Source organism: Oratosquilla oratoria, chromosome 8, assembly GCF_046742065.1.
Source record: "Oratosquilla oratoria isolate Oo_2021 chromosome 8, ASM4674206v1, whole genome shotgun sequence".
Classification (NCBI taxonomy): Eukaryota; Metazoa; Arthropoda; class Malacostraca; order Stomatopoda; family Squillidae; genus Oratosquilla; species Oratosquilla oratoria.
The window spans coordinates 75,487,342-75,510,717 of NC_134784.1; the positions used below are offsets into that span (position 1 = coordinate 75,487,342).

Sequence of the window (23,376 nt, forward strand, 5' to 3'; positions counted from 1 at the left end):
TTAAATACATCAGAGCTTCATACATTAAAATATATGTGTATTTCAGACTAGACAAGTTGAATTTTTTATGTTTTTAAATGATTAAAATTACTGCTCCTCCTACTCCACTTCCAGCTCCTTGCCCCACACAAACACCAGCTGTTCAAAGTTAATGTTGATCAGGCTTGACCTTTTTGCCCGCAAAATGTTTCCCGCTGAGCTAAACAGACTCTCCACAGCAGCTGAGCTAGGAAGAGGAGTATTGTATTTTTTAAGGAGGTCCAGCCAGGCGTCCCTGTAGTGGGTGGGGAAGAGGTCGTGGCTGGGGAGGCGCTCACCATCGCTCTCTCCCACTGGACCGTCCTTCCATCTCCTCCCGCCTGAATGTAACGACGGAATTTTGCCGAGTAATGGATGTCGTTGTCGTTTCCATTGATAACGTTTTGAAAAAAAAAAAAAAAAAAAAAATCATAACGCTCGGAACGCATTAAAATTCGGGCGGTGCGTTCCTTTGGAAAAAAAAATTGCGTTCCTAAAAAGGTACATACGTACGCAAGAACGCATTAAAGGAACGCACTAGCCCACCTCTGCTAATAAAACGATTACATTCAATGTAAGAGCTTGGCAGCTGCTTCTAGCGCGTGAATAGTGAGCACTATGGGGCAACCAAAGGGGTCTAGTCGATAGAGTATTTCAGGACAAAGTCGCAGTTTGTATCTTACAGATACGCATTTATATTTTTTTCAGAACCAATACGAACATACCACACCAGGAAGTCTGACAATGTCGAATGTAAAACAATTTGAAAAATACGAAACCGTAATAGAATAGGCACGAGTTTTTAACGGCCTTCAAAAGTTTTTTTTTTTTTTTTTTTTGGGGGGGGGGGCATCAAAAAAGATTTTGCAAACGGAATATGAATTGTTTGAATCAGACATTTACAGAGCTCCTGCCTGTTAGAGGATTACAATCAACATAACAGTGGCAGTTCGTGGAGGCACGAAATGGGGGGGGGGGCGCTGCAAACATTTACGACAGGCAGGGTAATGCTTAATTAATTCGTTCCTCCTGGTCTCTTGCAGAATATCCGTGGTTTGGGCGCATGGAAATAAGAAATTGTAGTGTGTGGTATGGTTAGGGATGCTTCACATTAGGCGGGGGAAGAGTAGTTTCCTGTCATGAGGTGACCATGTGTAAGCAAGTAGTCCTGTTCTTCGGCAAATTTGTGCGGTTTTAAATTGTTGTTGTTGTTGTTGTTGTCGTTCCCTAGACTGTCTGTCCGAGCAGTCCCGTCTCCCCAAGGAAGGCCACAGCCGAAACTGGGTTTTCCCACAAATCCTTTATAGAGTGTATGTTGTGTTGTTTGCGTGCATGATTGTGTATAATGCAGTCTTCCATTATGTGTTGTATGGTATGGGGTGAAGTGTTACATCCTGGGCAGCTGTTCACAACACGGTCGTCCAGCCTCTTCTGGTAGCTTAGAAGTGCTGGGTGGTGACCGCATCGCAGTCTGGCCAAGTGGACTCTGTCCTTACGTGGGAGAGAGGATTCAGAAGGGTGGATATCAGGGGGTCTGGCATGCAGCAGTGTGTTGTCTTTCAGTGTGTCAATGGAGCGGTGAGTGATATGATTATGAATATGTTTCCGGAGGCTGGTATTTGGTGGTTGTGGAGGAAGAGAAGAGAGTATCTGTGTGTAATAAAGGTCTTTGGGTGTAGTTTTAATGTTTCTTGGTGTGTGTGGGTGTTCCGCTATGTAGTGTAGCGGGTGTGATGTGTTTGTGGTGGCTGCAGCAAGTGTTTGTGTGCCTCTCATGTCGAGGTGGTCCTTGACTTTGAGGACTTTTGTTTCATGGTGTAAATGGTCTGTAGGTGATGTATTTGTGCAACCTGTAATTGTTTTTAGGGCTTTGTTTTGTATGATTTGAAGGGTGTTGTGGTGTGTCTCACTGAGATTAGGAGCCCATGCAGGACTCGCATAATTCATCACTGAGCGTATGCATTGTTTGTATATTGTTATATTAGTTTCTTTGTTTTGTCCAAATGTTGTTCCAGTGATTGACTTAAGTGCGTTAAGTCTAGGTGTGCATTTGTTTTAGGTGTGGTATTAGAGTGTTGTTGATGTAGAGATGAGGTATGTATTTGTGTTCTTTTGTCCAGTTGGTGAGAAGTGTTGCTGTAGATTTGGTTGGAGCTATTTTGAGTCTGTTTGTGATGAACCATGTGTTGAGTGTGTCAAGGTAAGGCTGGATTATTTCTGCAGCTTTGTCTGTGTTACGATGTGTGCATGTGATTGTTATGTCGTCTGCGTAGGAAGAGATTTGTATTTCTGAGGTGTCTGGCGTGGGTAAGTCATGCATGTATAGATTAAATAATGTGGGGGATAGAACTGAGCCCTGTGGTACTCCGTTCTTAATGTTTCTGATGTGCGATGATTGGCCATTATATGACACATGAGCATTCCTGCCTGCCAGATAATTGGCCAGCCATCTTTTGGTGTTATTGTGCATGTCTGTGTTATATATTTTATTTGTTAGGTTGTGGCGGGGGATAGCATCAAAAGCTTTACTAATGTCCAATGTTATAAGAAGTGTTCTGTGGTGGGGCCTATCTGAATTGATGCCATCTAAAATTCTTTGTGTGAGGTTTGTCAGAAGAGTGTTTGTGGAGTGTAGTGGCCTAAAACCGTGTTGTGAGTCAGCAAGGGGAATATATGGTGTGACAAGTTTAAGTATTAGGCGTTCAATGACTTTAGAAGGGGTGCAGAGAAGTGTGATTGGGCGGTGCGATGTTGGGATTGTTGGGTCTTTGTTCGGTTTTGGAATGGTGATTATTTTACCATGCTTCCAGATGTCGGGTATTGTGTTGTGTGAATAGCTGTAGTTTGCAATGTTTGTGAGTGCGTGTATACCTTGTGGTCCAATGTGTTTTAGGTGGATGTTGCTTATGTTATCAGGGCCACAGGCAGATGAGTGCTTGAGACTATGCATTATGAGTTTTGTCTGACTGTCTATGAAGGGTGTATAGTCTGAGTCTGTGGGAAAGTCTTTCTTACGTCGAATGGTGCGTCGGTCGTCAGGGTGAGATGTAAGATGGCTCGTCTGTGCAAAATGACGTATGAGTGCGTTTGCTTGTTGTCTGTTTGAGGGTAGATTATCTGTTGTTGTGATTATTGCTGCGTGAGAGCGTGTAGTGTTATTGTTGGATAGTGTGATGCTGTTGAGTGTTTTGTACAATTTGCTGGTGTTTGTTTTGTGATCAAGTGTATTGATAAAGTTTTGCCAATTTTGTGTTTTTTGTTCATGTATTTTATTGGCAATCACAGTGTTTAGTGTTTGTATTTGGTCTGCTATGTTTTGAGGGATAGGTGTGGGGGTATCGTGTTTAAGTGTGTCACGTTGTCTGATGAGGCCTTGGATTTCTGGTGTGAAGTTGGGGTTGTGTGATTTTCTGTTGCCTCTAGGGATGTATCTCTTGTCTGCGTTTTGTATGATTGTATTAAAAGCGTGCACAGCATTGTTTATGTTTGTGATTGGTGTACTGTTAAGTGTTTCAAAATGTTGTTCTGTCTCTTCATTAAAGGCTTCCCAGTTAGCTCTCTTGTAATTGGTGTAAGTGTGTCTGTGGCCAGCTGGGGTGCATCTTGTTTTGGTGGTGATGATGATTGGAAGGTGGTCAGAACCAAGGGCTCCGACCACTCTCCATGATGTTGTTGGGGTTTAAATTGTTGATCATATTAGGACAACTAAGGATTATTTATCTATTTTAGGTGGTTTGTTAGGTGTTGTTCCCGGCATTTTTCCTCAATACCGATTGTAAAACTGGGTTACAGTCTGACTGTGGAGTGGATGCCACCTTATAGCTTGTTCATTGCCAGGGATATCCATATGAAATGTCATCCAACAGAAGGATACATATTTGAAGTGGAAGGAGATTTGTTCATTAGAGGGAGGGAATTTCATAGCGACCAATTACACTGACAGTTCCAGTCAACACAGTGTGGCGCGGTTTTTTTTTTTCTTTTTTTTCTTTTCTTTCAGCCTGCTTTCAAATCCCACCCCAAGGTCTTGTTTCCTTTTTCTTAGGCTGCAAGATCTTGATAGGGAATTCATAGTAGGATGGGTAAACCTCACCCTGTCACTTGATGGGATCAAGGTTGCAATTATTGATTATGGTGCTTGGGTGGTGATTACTCTCAAGTTTGAAGGCGAGTCTTTGCTCCATTCACAGGGCGAGAGTAAAAGTGAGGAACTTTGTTTTTAGGAGGGGTGTTGCTGCCTCTCTTGTTGTTTGATTATTACCACTTTATGCCATATATAGGTGACCTTGCTGGGGACAGCTCCCCTGCCAGGTTGGATTTAGAGAGGTTGTGCTTAGGACATTTTCCAACCCCTCTCTGCATGGGATGAGCAGAGTGAATCCTGTGTAGAGCTGCTCATCCATGTAGGTTACTATCAAGCTGTGTTGCTCTCTAGCCTCATTATAGGATGACTACTGGTCCTACACTACCTGATGTGCGAGTTATGACTAAAGGCTTCACAAGATCACTATCTCCTGACCCCACCAGCAAACATAATCTCTGGAGGACTTAAGATTGTTAGCTGGAAGAATTACTCGTAAGTTATTGTTAGTGAGAGAGAAGCTTGAGAGTGACTGATTTTACTGTCAGGCTCAGAGCATTACTATTTATGGCAGTCAGGAATGGATATAGTTCAAATTGAACACAGTAAGCAAGTTTGGAGTATGGCATATTATATTAAATCTCCTGCTTCAAAAAATCTTCCAACACCCACTGCCTCACTTTTAATATCAACTGGATGGGAGCCTTAACCCAGGGGTGTTATGTTGATTGATTTATGAAATTTTTGGCTTGAAGGCCAAGCACCAGAGAGGGCTGCCATGTGGGCACAATGAGGCAGCAGTTTCGTTTTCCTTCAGCCTGCCTCCGAATTAAACCTAAAAAATTTTGTTTCCCTCTTCTTATGCAGCACAAGATGTCTAAAAGAATAGAAGCACTGATGAACTACTTCTTAAGCAGGAGGTATGGTGGAGAGGACTCCGAAACCTCAAAATGGGGTCCATAACAGGCAGGGAAGACCTCACCCCAAGTAGTTGATAATTACTATGGTCATTCTTGTGAAATAAAATCACCTTAGTATACAGCTGAGCTAATCTACAATGAACTTTTCACCCAGCATTTTTCAAATCCATTAATGTGACATCTTGCTCAGGTCCTTTCTTTTGTTTTATATTAGAGCAAACATTATTTCATTGCTAATTTCTGGTGCATTATTAACATGTACAGATTATCTTATTGACCATAGTATGTGCTATTTCACTAAAGACCTTTTCTTCTCTAGTAGACATTTTATACTTCAAGTTCTCATGTATTGTCATAAAGTAGAATGCACAGGACTATGAATATCTGCATCATTCTATACAATGACACTTGCTTTGTAGAGCTGAAAGGACATATACACTCCAAGAATAGGTAACATGTTTATACAGCAGCCATGTTATACAATGAATGAAACAATTTCTCCAAACAGGACTGACAGGTTTGATCAGTAAGCATAGTTTCAATTCATTCATAAGATAGGACCTTGTAGTATGTTCAGCTATCAGTATTCTTTCTAGTATCTGGTGGAATAACTGGTCACCATTTCCACAAAAATCAATACAATAACCAGAATTACAACACAGTCAAATTTACCTTGTATAATCAAAATAACTTTCCCGTGTATATTGTGGCAATTATTTCTACCCATTCAGCAACATAAAAACTATAAGATAACCATGTATATTGTGGCAATTATCTCTGGCTATTCAGAAAGATAAAAATCTAAAATAGCATAATTATTTCCTAAAAGTACATGGCAGCATTTGAGTTTGACTGCATTAAATCCTTATGGGAAAAAGTGCATGTTCTTGATACATTCTACCCTGCTGCCACTGAAAGGACGAGATTTAAGATTTTTGTTGACCCATTACTATCTATAGTACAACACAAGGATCCCCACACCAAAGATAAACTGGTTGATATTGTAGCTCTAGTTATTTTCAACAATGTTTTGTCAAATTTATTTTGCATTACTATATTTTACTTTGACATTTCATTGCTTCCTATTAAAGTTTTGCTATGTATGTAGAACAAAGTAGTTGAATGGTATATTGCAAAAAAAAATTATTATTGCTTGTATTTTTTCATAACATACAATACCACAGAGGATGAAGTCTCATTTTTCTGCATTATTAGCAAATAACCAACATTTACTTTATTGTCCGACTTGACAAGTGATAGGCTGCTGATGGCAGATGCAAGAAAAAGTGAACAAAGCTCTCCATGAATAATAAGCCTCCACAAACATTTTCTTTAGGTGAAAGTGAGGAACCTATGCCAGGAGCATAGCGACAGCCAAAGGAGTCACCTTTGCCCTATTATGCACTTTAGGGACTGTTGAAGTAGGTAACAGTCTTTAGAACGAATGGAAATTAAGATACAGCTTAACAAAATTTCCTCATTAAGCAGTGATTACAAAGTGCACCTGGAAGCTATGTAGTAGCAGTAACTTCACTGCATAAAGTTTTCTTGCCATGTCCCAAGATTGCCATTAACTACCTATTCCATTAGTCTTCCATGCTCAGAGAATCTGGTCAAATCTTGCAATACAGTAAAATCACAGAGTACACACAGGTAATGCACCCTTAGCAGATGAGCCACTGAGTACGCGAGGGCCATGTTCCTGGGAATCTGCCTACAAATAATTTTTTTTTTTTAATTTTCATGATCTACCCAAAACAAAAATAAAACATTTGTGACTTCAGGTAAACACTGATGTCTTACCAATCAACACAAATCCCATTTGCTATCAAATCTAATGATAAAAATATTTCATGTATAGATATTTCTGGAGCACATGTAAATCTTAAATAGGAATTACGGGAAACCCTTGATAAATCAAAGCTATTTAAACCAAAATTCAGGTAAACTGACCCCTTTGTGCCAACCGAATTTCCCTCAGTTAACTGACCACATGTTCAGTTTATCCAACGAGTTTGAAAGCCAAATAAACATGCCGGTGACAGTGTGTGTGGATGTGCAACTAAACACAGCTCAGAGAGTGGCAACCCTGCATCCCTTCCTTGTTTGAGAAGTGCAACAATCCAAAAACACTTCTATTTCATGTAACTCATCATCTATATTACATTAAGCAGTGTACCACTAAAGATATACCATAAACATGCATAAAAAGCACCCATTTTAAACATGTTACTGAATGCTTAACCATATAAAGTAACCCTAAGTCAGTTTATAAGGTGCTATTCTGATCATCTCAAACAGAATTTTCTAATAAACCACCAATCATCTCCCCCAAACTGGTTTGGTTTATCAAGGGTTTACTGTACACAAATTAGCTGATTAATAATGCAAAGACAGTGATAAATTTGTCTCCATTATGATAGTGTGATATTTAAATATTTTAACAATGATTTCAGCAATCTTAAAAAATGCACCAAGCATACAACTAAAAACCTAGGGTGACTGAAATGTGTATCAGTGATAAAAATAGGTTATCATCAAAATGGAAAGGTGTCCTCTGGTTGTGGGTGATGATGGGTGACAGTTCTGGACAACTGTGAGCTCCGTGGGAGGGACTGCTCTTTCTGAACCAACCCAATTGTATGTGAGCAATTTATTATAAGTATTGTAAGTCAGGGGGTCTATCACATGTGAAAATTGTCTTACATTCTGAACCGTGTACTCTGCTACTCAACTGTATTAAGGTGCCAGCACACTACTTAATTTTGCTACTTTGAGTAGAAACTACTTTAGTTACAACATTCTAGACTTTTGTAAGAACCTCTCAATATCGTGCCTAACATTCACATAGTTTCAACTTCTCAGTCCGTCATTCAGCTTCTCACACGATGCACGAGTAATTTGACATTTGGGAATTTGAAAAATAAATATCCAAAATCATTTCTACTCAAATGAAGTAGCAACGGCAAGTAGCATGCTAGTGAGAAATGTCTAGTGTCACACCACCTTTAGATTAGTGAACTGGGCAATTACCAGTGTGCTGGCACCTTTAAATTCTCAAGAAGATGGAGCTACACCAACTGCAACAACTAAACACTTTGGGCAAAGGTTGATGGCACTGGTGGTAAATGCTTCTATTCTGGATGACACTTCACTTTTTATTTTGACTGCTGCTGCCAGTCTATATCATTCAGCTGCACACAATACCTTCAGGAATAAAATGATTGATCCCATGTCAATCCCTTCTACATTGTATGGAACTTAATTTTCATTCTGGCTGCTTTTTAAGTACTTTATGAGCTTCACACGACCCCTTAAAACACAAGAGAGTACTGTGTCAGATTTCTTGCCAACACAGTAAACAGCATACATGAAAGGTGTTTACGATGATGGTTGTAGATGTCTTGAAATTTGAATAAATCACCATCCCTAAAAGGAACTTTAGGCCATGTATTCACAAGGCCACAACTTTGCTGATCCTGATGTTAAAAGGAGCCACTTGAACTACACCTGCGGCTTCCCAATACCATCTGAAGCATGTATGTATTCTATTTCATTGAATTCAAGTACCCCACGAGTAGAATCCTTTTGACGGTTTGAATAAATGACCAAACCCTAATACAGTCTTTTTATTCAATAATGGATGTATTGGTGTAACTTCACCAAAGTACACTTTAATATTTTGCTTTATTTTGGTTCAATGGCCCAGCAAGATAGAATTTCATTACTTATGGTGGAGGTCTGGAGTGAAGGTAGTCCGAGTCCTGCCTGGCAGAAAGTTCAATACATGAGCAAACTACATTATTTCCCTGCTTCAAAAAGTTATCCATATGCAGGACCATCCTAACCTTCTCAGAAAAGGAGTTAAAATAAATGAAAACTGAATCACTCCCAATACGATTGTATGGAAAAACAACTACATCTACAATAAATAACATACATGGCTAGTATGCTTTTAAACTATCGTTTATTCCAGTTCTTCCTCCACATTTATTTTTCTATTTAACCAAAGCTTTCTTGTAGTTCCTTGCACATATTTCAAAATTAGCATAGACCCATTACATTCTTGATTCTTCTTCTTCAGATTTTTGTCCTGGCTAATACCACACAATGTATTAAAGTCAAGGCAGGTTCTTGAGATGAAGGGGTTCTTATGCCTATTGGCCATTTTCCAGACATCTAATATCCAATATCTGAGGGCAAAGTCCTAGATTCAATGGGATATCACTATGCTATTTCAAACAGCTTGAGGTAATATTATGGTGATCACAATGATTTAATAAAATCATTTATCTAACTTTAACCATAAGGTATCTGTAAAGTGGCTGCCAAGCAATTGTAGATTGAAGCACTAATGTCAATATGTGCAGTGCTGAAATAACACTGAGGCCACTGAGACCACTGACCTTTTAAGGCTACTCACCTTCCAATTTGATACAGAGGTTCCTTCACAATGTTTTCTACAAGTTAAAATGTTGAAGCACTCAATAAAAAGCATCCAAAGAGAATGAAAGAGGGAATATTTTTTTTTGTCTTGTTTCCGTTATTGGTTTGTCAATGGTTACTAGTCACATGTAACCAGAGATTCTGTTCACTTTATGCCACTCTTTGTCAAGCATTTCAACATTTACTGCAAGTCTGCTTTGCACAAAGCACTGGATGAACCTGTGGGTTCTTGTGTCTAGTAACCCTTTCATCCTGACAATATATTTTATTTGCTCTGTTCTTGCCAACGCTAGGTGATTTGCTTGGCTGAGTGCTGTCCTTCAGATTGAAGGGTCTAACAAAACCTACTTTAAATTCTCCAGAAGTCACCTGGCAACCAATGTGGTTGAAATAGACAATTTCAATAAACATATACCCAAGTACATGTTTCTGCTTTGCTAAAGTTTTAAAGTTTAATTCACATGGTGAGTAATCCTCATATGTAAAACACATGCAGAGCAACTTATCATCCAGTGCAATGTTAAGAAAAGAAAAGAAAAAAAAAATAATAAGATACTGGGTAAATAATAATTGTAATATCATGGCACTGTACAATGCACATACACTTGTTTCATATTCTTGGTTATAAAGATTACACAGTAATGTTGCACGTGAAGAGCTGGTTGAACTGCTGGCTGAACAAGTGAGAGTGCATAGGCTAACTGGTAGAACAAGATTTTACATCACTTTGCATTGCTTCCCAGAATAATGCTCTCCAGAACTACAGCCTATTAGGCCTTTAATAATATACCTTGAGACCCAGACCTATACTAAATCATTTGCAAAATTGTCTTCTGCATTTAGGCTGAAGTGCTTTAATAATAATGTCTAATTCATAGATACTACACATTGTATTATTCAAAAAAGAATAAGAAAAAAATCTTAAATAATTCTTCTGCTTTCTTGATGTATTTATTTCTATATGGTAAATGTTTGTTCTCGAAACTCAAAAGATAATGCAGTATCCTCCTCTGGAGAAGAAAGTAAAGGCACTATAATTCTAGTTTATTGTGGAAAGCCAATGGAAGTATTATACACAAAAATTAAGAAAGACAAGAAAAGAAAAGAAAAATAATAATAGTAATAATAATCAAATGAACATACATATACCAAGGGCTTTTTTCCCCCCTTACAAGGGAGGTAGCCAAAGCCAAAGGCTCCACTCCCACCTATTTCATCCCCACATACTCCACTACCATTCACCATCCATCACTCCCTCCCTCTTTTCTTAGCTCCTCCAGGATGATTGGTCATCTCTACATCTTGCCCACTGCCCTAAGTCAGAAGCAATGCAGCAAGACCCAGCACATCCACAGCAAGGCCACTTCATTTAATCAGTGACCCCCCTCTCCATCCCCACATGCAGAAAAAGAGAAGACGGGTTGAAACCTCTTCAGGCTGCGTCAAAATATTATTCACATATACACCCTCACCCCCCCATCCCCCACCCACTTCCTTCCATGCATCATCTATACACAACCATTCTCCACTCACCCCTATCTTCTGTCTTCTCCCTTCCTTCCTCAACAAATGAACATGGAAAAAAGAGAGAGAGAAAGAAAAATAGTAAAACTGTCCCTGATCAGACAGACAAGAACTACTGGTGTGGCTACTTGCAGCCCAACACATAGCAGCATCAATATGCAGCACCTTTATAAATTTGGAAAAATCAAGGGTACAGTGCTCCTGGTTTCAATATCATCAATGGTTGGTTGTATTACAAAATTAAATTTCCTATTTAAATTGAATCACAGTAGAGTGGCTTAATCAGTCAGAACTTAACGGCTGTGGGTTGTCAGATGAATATATATATATATATATATACAATTTTTTTTTCCAAGCGGGTACATGTGTGATTCATGATACAGTCCACAGTCTATACAGAATACAAGAAACTTAAAAACAAAGCTCTCAATGAAACTTTAGAAAAAACTGGCCTGAAAATTATCTCTAAATAAGACGAGATAATCAGCAAGCAGATAAATATTATACAACCACTCGGTACATGAAGGCGCATCTTCTTGGGGGCTACTACATCTGTTCATTTCTGTCCGATCCAGCAAAGCCACATTTGTAGCTGGTGTCCTTACAATCCTATGATGTATTCTTTTTTTGATTACTCATAGGGTGTCCTGCTGCCCTCAACCTGATCAGCATGAGGTGCATTTCTGGCAGTACTACAGTACAAGCACAAATGTCAAATGAGAGCACTTGCATGAGATTCAGCTCACAAAGTGTGAAATGGATATGAAGTCAAATTGAGAAATATTTGTTTGCAGCAGTGCTAGATGATAAGGATGTTGTTGAGACAGCAGCAGGCAGCTGAAGGCACAAAGGCAGCTTTGCAGGACAGGACAGAGGGGCTGTGGGTTACCTGTTTCCATCTGAAATGAATTAAAGAGGTTTTAGTCCAAATAGCCTTCATTCATACATACATATACCAGAAAGCCCTTTTCCCTCAACAAGTGAGCGTGTGTGCATGTGAATATTTTTCCACTCTCCTTTTTGCTCAACAGGCATTCCTCATGCATTCAATGTCCTTTCACCTCATTCTTGGTCTTAAGTTCTTTCCTTCCACTTTTTCTTTCCATGCACTTTTGTTAGTCTTTCTTCAGTCACTCTTTCCACATGCCCATATCATCTGGGAATTCCATAACCAACCTATCTGCCGGCTCTCTTTCCACCTCCACTCTGCCTTCATTCTTGTAACTCCAACCATATTTCTTGGACACTTTACCTCAAGTATATTTTGGCTATTCCATTCTGCTTCCTTCAAATTCCAAGTTTTTGTTCCATACACCATGAGAACAACCCTTTCTCATCATTTTCTTTTTGCAGTCATCCCCTGATACCCATTTCTCATGACAACCCCCCACAGCATTTACTGGTTTCCTTAAGTCACCTCTATACCAACTCTTCCATTCCCTAGTAAATGTGATCCCAAGTACTTAAAATGACTCCAACCCACTACCACTCATTTCTTATACCTCTCATCACCTTACTTTTATCCATATTTACTTTCAGTATAAGTATAGGGAGAGGGAAGAGTAGAGGTGGAGGTAGATTGTTGATCGAGAGAAGCAAGTATATGTCTTGGTGGATTAAAGTGCAACAAGAAATAGACATTTGGGAATGAATGCAGACATCACTGTATGGGGGCAGAAACATGGAACATAAGAAAGGAAGAGTTTAAATGTGGTTGAGATGAAATGTCTGAAGTATGGTTGGGGTTACTTAGTTGGATACAATGAAAAACGAGGAGGTGAGGAGGAGAACGGGTGGAAAAGGAGTTGGGAGATAGGGTGGATGAATGAGTATTGGGATGGTTTGGACACATGGCAAGAATGGGTGAAGAAAGATTAAATTAAAGTGTGGAAGGCAGAGGTGGATGGAGTGAACAGGAAGGGGCAACTGAGGATAAGATGGATGGATGGAGTAAAAGGGACATTGAGAAGAGGGGGTTGTCTGTTGAGGAAGGAAGAGAAAAGACAGAAGATAGGGATGAGTGGGGAATGATTGTGAATGGATGATGCTGTGATGCATGGGAGTGGTTGTGCGTGAATGATATTTTGATGCAACATGAAGGGATTTCTCGACATCTTTTCTTTTTCTGCATGAAGTGATGGAAATTGGGGGGGTGTCACCAATTAAATGAAGCGGCTTTGCTGTGAATGTGCTGTGTCTTGCTACATTACTTCTGACCCTGGGCAATGGGTGAAATGCAGAGGTGACCTGTCATCCAGAAGCCAAGAAAAGAGGGAGGGAGGGAGGGAGGGATAGTGAATGGGAGTGGGGTGGGTGGGGATGAAATGGGTGGAAGTGGAATTATGTCTTTTTACTTTGGCTACCTCCCTTGTATGGGGGAAAAAAATCTCATATATATATATATGTGTGTGTGTGTGTGTGTGTGTGTGTATTGGTATAGGCTTTGATTTACACAAGGAAGAAAAGTCCTTTTGGTATATGTATATGAATGCATTAGTCAAAAGTCACAGTGTTACCATCCAAGACGAAAAGCTGGAAATGTTACCTGTTCGTACCACAACGTTGACTCTGCTTAGGTCTTTGTTTATCTGCTGGATTTTCATCTGGAAAAAAACACATAAAAACCCCTAGAGATTTCATTATAGGGCAAAACCTTTTTGAGAGTGATTGGAGAGACAAGAGAGAAGTGCAGCAATTAATATAATTTACATTTGTTCAAAAAGGAAAAGGAAGAGGAGGTGGAGTACAAGAATGCATTCTATAAACAAAAAATTGAATGTTGTAGGGCCCAACTTCATGTTATATAATTGATGTTATTTCATACAAACCATCTAATGTCAATAAACTAGGGATCACACTGAAAAAAATGATGATATTCAAGTTTTCATCAAATCTAAATTTCACAAGGAGCATACTTGCCATCAGCATGCGAGTATGGTTTGTCAATTCAAACATGCTTTGAAAACAATGTTCAAATGCTGTCATATGAATTAGTGCAATGCCACTGTAATTGGGAAACTTTTTTTAAGTACTGAAGCCATTTCATATACTTGCTTATTTACAAATGTTCAATCTTGAAAATGGTAAACATGTCAATCGTTCAATCTTGAACATGGTAAGCATGACAATACTGCTACTGATCTTAAGATCGGTCACTTCCAGCAGAATATCATTATTACCTATTATTTCAATGGGACCTTTCGCAGTCAGGCTTGTAGATTCCTATTAGCGCTAGAATTTTCAATTGTCTCGGATTTCACGAGGCAAAGGGGTGATTTAGCTAATTTGGAAACCGATATTTAAAATAAGATACGACATAAATTGCTGCATAAATGTATTTAAAATTAAAAATATGACTCTTAATGTTATAATTTTTACTTACAGGTGTGTGATAAGGCTTTGTTAATTTAATAAGGTAAAACTAAAAATAGGTAATTATGAGCAGTAAAAATAAGAGGATGTTGATTTCGGTTTGTGCATTTTATCCGAGTGTTGAAAAATAATGGATATCACTGTAACGTACTGTATATGAAAATAATCAGTGAGATAAAAAAATAACAGTGATGGCACATACAAAGTGAACGACATTTCTGTAAAGAATAGCCTCTTAGATCTGCTGGGAGCTATTTTCAAACAAATATGACTAATTTTACGTGTGCCGTGGCAGACTGCACGTCAGATTCAAGAAAAAGAGAAAGACAAATGTTAATCATACCGAAAAAATTAAGCCTTCGATGCAAAATTATATTTTCGATACATTACATGGATTTGCCTATTGCTTGGTGCATTCAAATCAAAGTATACATCAGTATACGTCCATTGAAGTCGGCAGAAAATGACAAATTGCTTGGCTTGATACAATTATAGGCTGTTTTACGAATATCATCTGTAATTATAGAGGTTCAAACAATGCTATATGCCGTTTGCAATCATGAAATTAATTTACTTAAATTTCAGACACAATAATGTACAACAATACACCTCTGTAAGCTTATAAAACTTGCCCAAAAAGTATTTATATTCCGGCAGGAATTACAAAATCTGGCAGTGTCTGGTATCAAATCGCTCACTGCGAAAGGTCCCATTAGATTTAAGACTGACATTTTCACTGTTAGTCATGCATGACATTCCATTGTTATCTACTGACAAAGAAAATATCTATAAAGTAAATCCATAATATTAACAGTAAACATCAATACCATTCCAGTGTCATCATCTACTGACAAAGAAAATATCTATAAAGTAAATGCAAATCAACACTAAACATCAATAAAAAATAAATAAACAATGATTAAATAAATAAATAAAATAAAAAATAAGTATGACATAACCTTTGAAAATGCTTTTATATTTATACACACATATATATATATATACACATATATACATACATATATATAATATATATATATTATACACACACACACAAAATAGTACATCAACAATTGGAAATGCTAAAGAAACAGTAATTAAGGAAAAAGAAAATTTGGTCAGACACAGTGGATAAAAAAGTACATAGTAGTTTATGGTATTACTGAAAAATATAATGTACCTAGATACCAAAAAGAAGAGAAAGAAATTGTGAAAGAAATTCTGAAAGCGATACAAGAGGAGGGACATATAATGGGCAAAGAAATAAGAAGTACATAGAATGGATCAATACTCTAAAGAAAAAAAATAGACAACTAAAAATTAACTAAGGTCTCAAATGATAGCAGAAATACCATCAAAAACAGCAAATCTGGCAAATGGTGAAAATTACACAAATGTATGGAGAGAGAAAAAAACAACGAGCGATGAGGAGAAAAGAAAGATAAAAAGACACAAAAAAATTAAGCAAATTAAGAACAAAAGAAGAACAGAGACCATAAGGAACAAGACTTTTTTGGAGAGTACTAGACCCGAGGCTGAGAAAATGGTGTGTGTGTGTGTGTGTGTGTGTGTGTGTGTGTATTCACCTTGGTCTTAGGATCCTATGCTCAGCTCATGATCGACAGCTATTTCCCTCCCAGAAGAGAGCTCAGAGATTGTATGACTGATCTATGGGTAATGCTGTGGCCTTACACGCACACACACCCCCAACTCCCCACAGCGATACTGAATTTATTTCAGCCCTGGGCAGGATTCAAGCCCGGACTGCCATAGTGACAGTTGGGGACTCTACCAACTGCGCCAATGAGTGTGTGTGTGTGTGTGTGTGTGTGTATATATATATATATATATATATACATTATATATATATATTACATATATACATATATATATATATTACATATATACATATATATATATATATTACATATATACATATACATATATACATATATATATATATTACATATATACATATATATATATTACATATATACATATACATATATTACATATATACATATATACATATATTACATATATACATATATATATATATTACATATATACATATATATATACGTGGAGTTAAAAACGACAGCATTGTTGTAGTTGTTCAGTTTTTTCTTCGTATTCTCGATTTTCCTTATTAGAGATTTTCCATTAACCGGGTGAACTGAAACTAGGTCTTTATATTCTTCCATTTGTTATTTGAAATCGACGTTTCGTCTTGAAAAAGACATTATCAAGATATAACTGAAATAACAAAAATTACATGGTAACAGTAAAGGTACAAGACAATATCAAGATATAACCGAAATAACAAAAATTACATGGTAATAGTGATGGTGACAAATGTAATGGGATAGAAGAGATTAGATTGCTCAGGATGTTAATGATTGGAGCTTGGTCTTTAATGTGAAAGGCTTCGAGTAATTGTAGTCTCCTAGGGTCATTGCTCAATCCAATAATTTTGGTGTTATTGATCAAATCATCCCTTCCGAGTGCAGCGTTATGGAAATTCCTATGATGTTCTTTGATTGCTCCCTCTTGTAGATGTAAAGATAGGCGACAGCTGACTTTACATCTAGTAAAACCAATGTAGGTATGAGAGAGGAGATTACAATCTCCTGTGGAACAGTGACAGGCTTATAACAAATATAAGTGCTCGGGTGCATCTAATGACTATGAAAGTTATGTATCAATACAGAGAGATTTAAAAAAGACAATAAGAAAAAGAAAACGACAATACGAAATGAACATCGCTGATAAATCCAAAGAGAATCCCAAAGAATTCTATAGTTACATTAGAGATAAAAAGGTTGTTAGGAATCACATTGGTCCACTATTATCTGCTGATGGTCAACTTGAATATTCAAATGAAGGAATGTGTAATATCTTAAACAATTATTTTAGCTCGGTATTCGTAAACGAAACACCTCAAGGTGAATTCCAAACTGAAACCTGTGAAAAGTCTAGGGTAAACTTACTCACTACGGTAAATATAACAAAAGAAAAAATTAAAAGGTGTATAGACAAACTCAAAGTTAATAAAACACCAGGGCCTGACGGTTGGCATCCAAGAATCTTAAAGGAAATGAAAAATGAGATTGTTGTTCCATTAGAAATTATTTTCAAGAAATCCATCATATCCGGAGATGTCCCAAGAGAATGGAAGCTAGCTAACGTTACTCCCATATTTAAAAAAGGTGACAAAAAGAAACTAAAACACTATAGGCCTATAAGTTTGACCTCAATCACGGAAAAAATAATGGAAACTATCATCAGAGATGCTATCGAACATCATTTAGAAAGTAACCGTTTGATAAATGATAGCCAGCATGGTTTCAGACAGAAACGTTCTTGCGTGACTAACTTACTCGAATTCTACAACACAGTTATCTCAAATTATGACAAAAGAAACAATATAGATTTAGTATATTTAGACTTTGCAAAAGCTTTTGATACCGTCCCTCACGAAAGACTACTTAAATTAGCTTTGCATGGAATAAGTGGTAGCCTATTAGGTTGGACTAGTAATTGGTTGAATGGTCAAAAACAGAGTTGTTTTAAATGGAAAAACTTCTGGATGGAAAAGTGTTGCAAGTGGAGTTCCTCAGGGTTCCGTTCTTGGGCCACTTCTATTCATAATATATATAAATGATATAGACAATGGACTAAAATCTACTGTTTCCAAATTTGCTGATGATACAAAACTGTGCGGAGTGGCAAATGATCACTCAAACCAATTAGATATTCAAGAAGATTTAGATGAATTAAAGCAATGGTCTGAAAAGTGGCTAATGAAATTTAACACAAGTAAATGCAAGGTAATGCACATAGGTAAAAATAACAGTAAGATTACAAGTTATTTGGAAATTCGTTAACAAAAGTGGATAGTGAAAAAGATCTCGGCGTAATTATCAGTAACGACCTCAAATCATCCAAGCAGTGTATTTCAGCCTCTGAGAAAGCAAATAAGATTCTGGGACTGATTGTGCGATCTTTTGATTTCAAAAGTCCATCACTCATTAACAAGCTATATAAATTGTTAGTTCATCCACATTTGGAATATGCTGTTTCCGTATGGTCACCGAATCTCATTAAAGACATTGACAGACTGGAAAAAGTACAACAGCGAGCCACAAAACTGATTCCAAATATCAAAAATAAATCATACGAAAATTGACTAAAACATATGAATCGGTTTTCCCTAAAAAAGCGTAGACTCAGAGGTGACTTGATACAAGTCTTTAAAATTCTAAAGGGAATTGACAACATCAAAAGTGACAAAAATTTTACATTGAATGAGAATCAGACAAGAAACAATGGTCTCAAACTGTCCAGAAATAGATTCAATTTGGAAGTAGGTAGAAACAACTTTGCCAACCGAGTAGTTAATGAATGGAATAAACTTCCTGCACAGGTAGTGCAATGTAGTTCAGTTCGAAGCTTTAAGAATCATTTAGATAAATACCTAAGTAAGATGCTGTAATGATTTTAATTTATCTTATATTATTTGTTTTTGTTTTGTTATCATTTTCTGTCTGATTTTCATTTATTATTAGTTATATGTCAATTTATTATTATTTACTATTTACCTATTTGTTTATTATTTAAGTATACCTATGCATTTATTTGTGTGTTTTATTTGTTATTTACATTATCATAGTTTTTATTTATTATTTTATTATTAATATGATTTTTTTTTCCGCATTCGACCTAGATATGGATCAAAAGGTCTCCTGTCGGCATCCTCTTCCTTGGTAATCCTTTGATACACTGCATTAGTTCTAGATGTGAAGTCCGATTGCCTAGACAAATTGTTTGTCATGATCAGAGAGGAAGTTTTTGAATAGATGAGAACACTGATTTTGTTGTTCTCATTTGTAGGAAGGCAATTCTTATGAATGATATCCCTAATGACTATACTATATATATATATATTATATGCTAATAAGAACACGGGTATGTGTGTTCACTTATGCAAAGTAGACCACTTGGAAAAAAGAAACTAACGAAGCAGAGCGCTTTCGTATATTACATCTTCAGTGTAACAAGTACATAGTAATAGAAATGCAAAGATAATATATACATGAAAAAAGGAACAAGGACAGTTTGAATAAGGGTAGCAAACAATTACCCCCTGTCCTTGTTCCTTTTTTCATGTATATATTATCTATGCATTTCTATTACTATGTACTTGTTGGACTGAATATGTAATATACGAAAGCGCTCTGCTTCGTTAGTTTCTTTTTTCCAAGTGGTCTACTTTGCATATATAATATATATATATATATATATACACATATATATTATATATATATATATATTATAAATATATAAATTATATATATATAAGGGAAATGTAACAAACTAAAAAGGAGGAAGGAAAAAATTAAAAATAACATATACCAACATAGATGGCATGATTTCAGGACTAAACAAATGAACAACTATCTGGCAGTAGAGAAACCAGACATAATGGGAATTGTGGAGACAAAATTAAAAGGTCCACTACCACCTAACACTGTGGGACAAGGTTAACACAACCATTGGGAAAAAAATAGAAAGGAGAAACAGGGTGGAGTCATGTTTTTGACTAAGAAAGGCTTAAATGTGACAAAGATAACAGAAGGAAAAAATAATGTGGAATTGATTATGATAAAAGTTGAAAACAGTGACATGAAAAGTAGAAAATTTGTAGTAATATATGTGCCCCCAAAAACATACTCTTGTACAGAGAGTGATCATTCCAAAATGTTGGAAGGCACAAAGCATGCATTAATTGAATTACTGAAAGGAGGAAACATAGCAATTATAGGTGACTAACTCAAAAGAAGTATGTTGGGAAGAAATGACAGTGAAGGGTGGAGAAGACCTTTGGGGTAATATACTACTGGATATGACCACCGAATACACACTGACTCAATGGGTAAAGGAAAATACCAGATATAGAAACAATGAAGAACCATCGAGACTAGATTTAATATTTATGTCAGAGCCTGAAACTGTGGATAAAATAGAATACAAAACACCAATTGGGAAGTGACCACATACCGATAGAGTTTGAATTAAAACAACAAATTGATTTAAGAAGAAAAGAGAAACACAGAAAAGGAAGACTAATGTACAACAAAATGGATTTTGCCATATATATAAATGACATGGATGAAGGTGTGGAATGTTATATGGACTTCACAGATGATACAAAATTACTAAAGAAAGTAAGTACAGAGGAAGACTGTGAATCACTACAGAGACCTGGATAAAGTTTGGGAATGGAGTCAAAAGTGGTAAGTGAACTTCAACATCAAGAAATATAGTATAATGGAATTTGGAAAAAATAAAAATAGAAAATCAGGGCAATATAAAATTGATACAAAGTTAAAGTTAACTCAGAAAGGGACCTAGGAGTTATCATCATCAAAGACATATCACCAGACAAGCATATCAACAAAATTGTCAGAGAAACCTTCAATTTACCGAGATCAATGAAGGTGGCCTTTGACCACTGGGATGAGGAAATGGTTAAGAAAATATTAGTCACACTGATAAGACCAAGATTGGAATATGCTGCAACACTTTACGTCCATGAGCTGAAAAGTTTGGGAGCTCCTGGACTACATAGACGAATAGATGGTTAAAAAATAGTGGTTACACTGATATGACCTAAACTAGAATATGCCGCAACATTGTGGGCACCCAGCACAAAGAACACAAGAAAATTAGGAAGAATCCAAAGAGCAGCGACAAAAATTGCACCTACACTGCCAGATCTGACATATGAACAAAGACTGGAGAAACTACATCTGTCAACACTGGAACAGAGAAGAGAAAGAGGTGATTTATTGACCATCTACAAAATTATGAAAGGGATGGAAATCCTCGATAGAGACGACTTATTAAAGTGGGACATAAGAGAAACAAGACGACATGAAAAGAAACTAAAGAAGGACACTTATAGAAGAGACTTGAAAAAGAATAGCTTCCCACATTGATGTCTGGAACAAACTGAGCAGAGAAACAGTGAATGCCAAAACTACACGATTTTAAGAATAAACTGGACGCGGAGACACACAAAAACTGGTCACTACGAGCACAGCTCTCGTCCTGTAAAATACAACTAGGTAAATACAACTAAGTAAATACACACACAAACACACAACCATATGAAATGTAATATACATACATCCACATATAAAATATCATTCCTCAAAAAATTAGAAAAAAATGTATATACACTAGACAAATAAGTGCTCAATTTATAATAATAAAGGAGCATACCATGAGAAAACACTAATAAAAGAATTGCATTACAAACCAAGACTTGCTTAAAATGGGGAAACGGAGAGAGGGGAAAGAGAGAGGAGATTGGGAGAGAGATATATATATATAGAGAGATGAGAGGAGAGAGAGAGATGGAAAGAGAGAGAGAGGGAGAGAGAAGGGAGAGAGGGGGGTTATATTGGGATGATTCAACACTTTAAAATAATGAATGCACAAAACTTAGCCAGTAAATACTGTATGCTGGGAAATGTAGGCATGTTTATGAATGGAGAAAAGTAAACACTGAAATACAAGTGAAAGGAAAGATCTTTGGAAGTCAGGAGACAAAATCATACAAAGAACAAGACAGTGAAAGGCTGAAAAAATATTGGAGATAAGAAAAAGTTTATGCACGAAAAAAAAAGACATGCAAACAGGAAAGATCAATGAATAGAAGTGCAAGATGCCAAGGAAAAACATGATTGAAAAACTCAAAAAGTGCTAACATGTAAAGCACAGATGGGACAAGAAATGAAAATACTAGAAAATGTGCGATGATGACGTGTAATGAGAACATACAAAGTGCTGTACGGACTAGTACTTGCTAAAAGAGCTTTGCAGGCACATGCAATTACGGTAGGCAGCATGCACGTTAGTGGTTACCTTGCAGAGTGGTTGCCTGGGGGCGTGGGAGGCAGGTTGAGAGGGCGCTGGTTGTCCTTGACGAGAGTACGACAAGACGCCAGGCGGGACTCCAGTGCCTGATGACATGATTAGTATGGTTAGCCTCCCGTCTCCCTCCTGGTTCAGGCATCTCCCTAGACTCTACATCTGCCCTACAGCTTCTTTTTTAAGTTATTCATTAGGCATAAAAATAAACTTCTAAGAATTAATACCTCATAAAAGCTTGTCCACACCTGTTCCAAACCATCCGTGGTGTTGAAACAAATCATTAAGCCTTTCAGCTCAATTTCTAAAATTACATTGAAACGAACAAATGAAACTGTTATAAACAAAATTGATAATTAATTGTATCATGTGTACCCAAATGGCACCAAGTTATGTGTTATGTTTAGTTACTAATTATGGCAGCATATGGTAGAGTTCCTAATATGGACGACTACAACGCCACATACTGTGTGCATGCCAGTTAACCACTATGTATGTACCATTGTAATCTTTAGCAAAACTTAAATAACACCTATCATGTAACAGCATGGGACAATTACAAAATTAGCTAGTTAGTAAGGAGGGGAAAAACAGAAGCTGACTGGAGTCCAAGAGAAGTGAGGTCAGCAGAATTATTTTACCCAAGTTTCGTTTTGGAGTAAAGGCAAATCTGCTTACATTCTATGCTGTCCATGACAGGACATACCTATCATTGATATTATATATATATATATATATATTACATACATATACCAAAGGCTTTTTCCCCCCTTACAAGGGAGGTAGCCAAAACAAAGGCATAAAAACCACTTCCACTCATTCCATCCCCACATACTCCTCTCCCATCCACCCCACTCCCTCCCTCTTATCTTGGCTCCTCCTGGATGATGGGTCATCCCTGCATCTTCCCCACTGCCCTGGGATGTATGTATGTATATGTATAAATAAATAAATAAATAAATTATATATATATATATATATATATATATATATATATAAAATTTACAAGTCTAATACTAAACTGTGGAAAAAAGGGCAATACAAAGTCTGAGGTTCATTAAGAATTCCAAACACTTT

General features: G+C 37.0%; 1 protein-coding gene across 8 annotated transcripts in view; it reads right to left on the minus strand.

Moving 5' to 3' along the window:
* Window positions 1-5,464: 5,464 nt before the first annotated feature.
* The window catches only part of LOC143027825 (nuclear distribution protein nudE-like 1), a 114,024-nt gene continuing 96,112 nt past the window's right edge, over window positions 5,465-23,376 (minus strand). For 3 of the 8 annotated variants that reach the window (XR_012966653.1, XR_012966654.1, XM_076189431.1), the window contains 3 exons: window positions 22,294-22,391; window positions 13,535-13,592; window positions 5,465-11,888 (listed from right to left, as the gene is read on the minus strand). Coding sequence is in view for 4 of the 8 variants with exons in the window: in XM_076189431.1 (XP_076045546.1) it covers window positions 11,875-11,888; window positions 13,535-13,592; window positions 22,294-22,391 (170 nt within the window). In the remaining 4 variants the exon portion in view is untranslated. Of the gene's footprint in view, window positions 11,889-13,534; window positions 13,593-22,289; window positions 22,392-23,376 lie in introns of those variants that run through there. The other 5 variants (XM_076189429.1, XM_076189430.1, XM_076189428.1 and 2 more) reach the window with 4 other exon arrangements.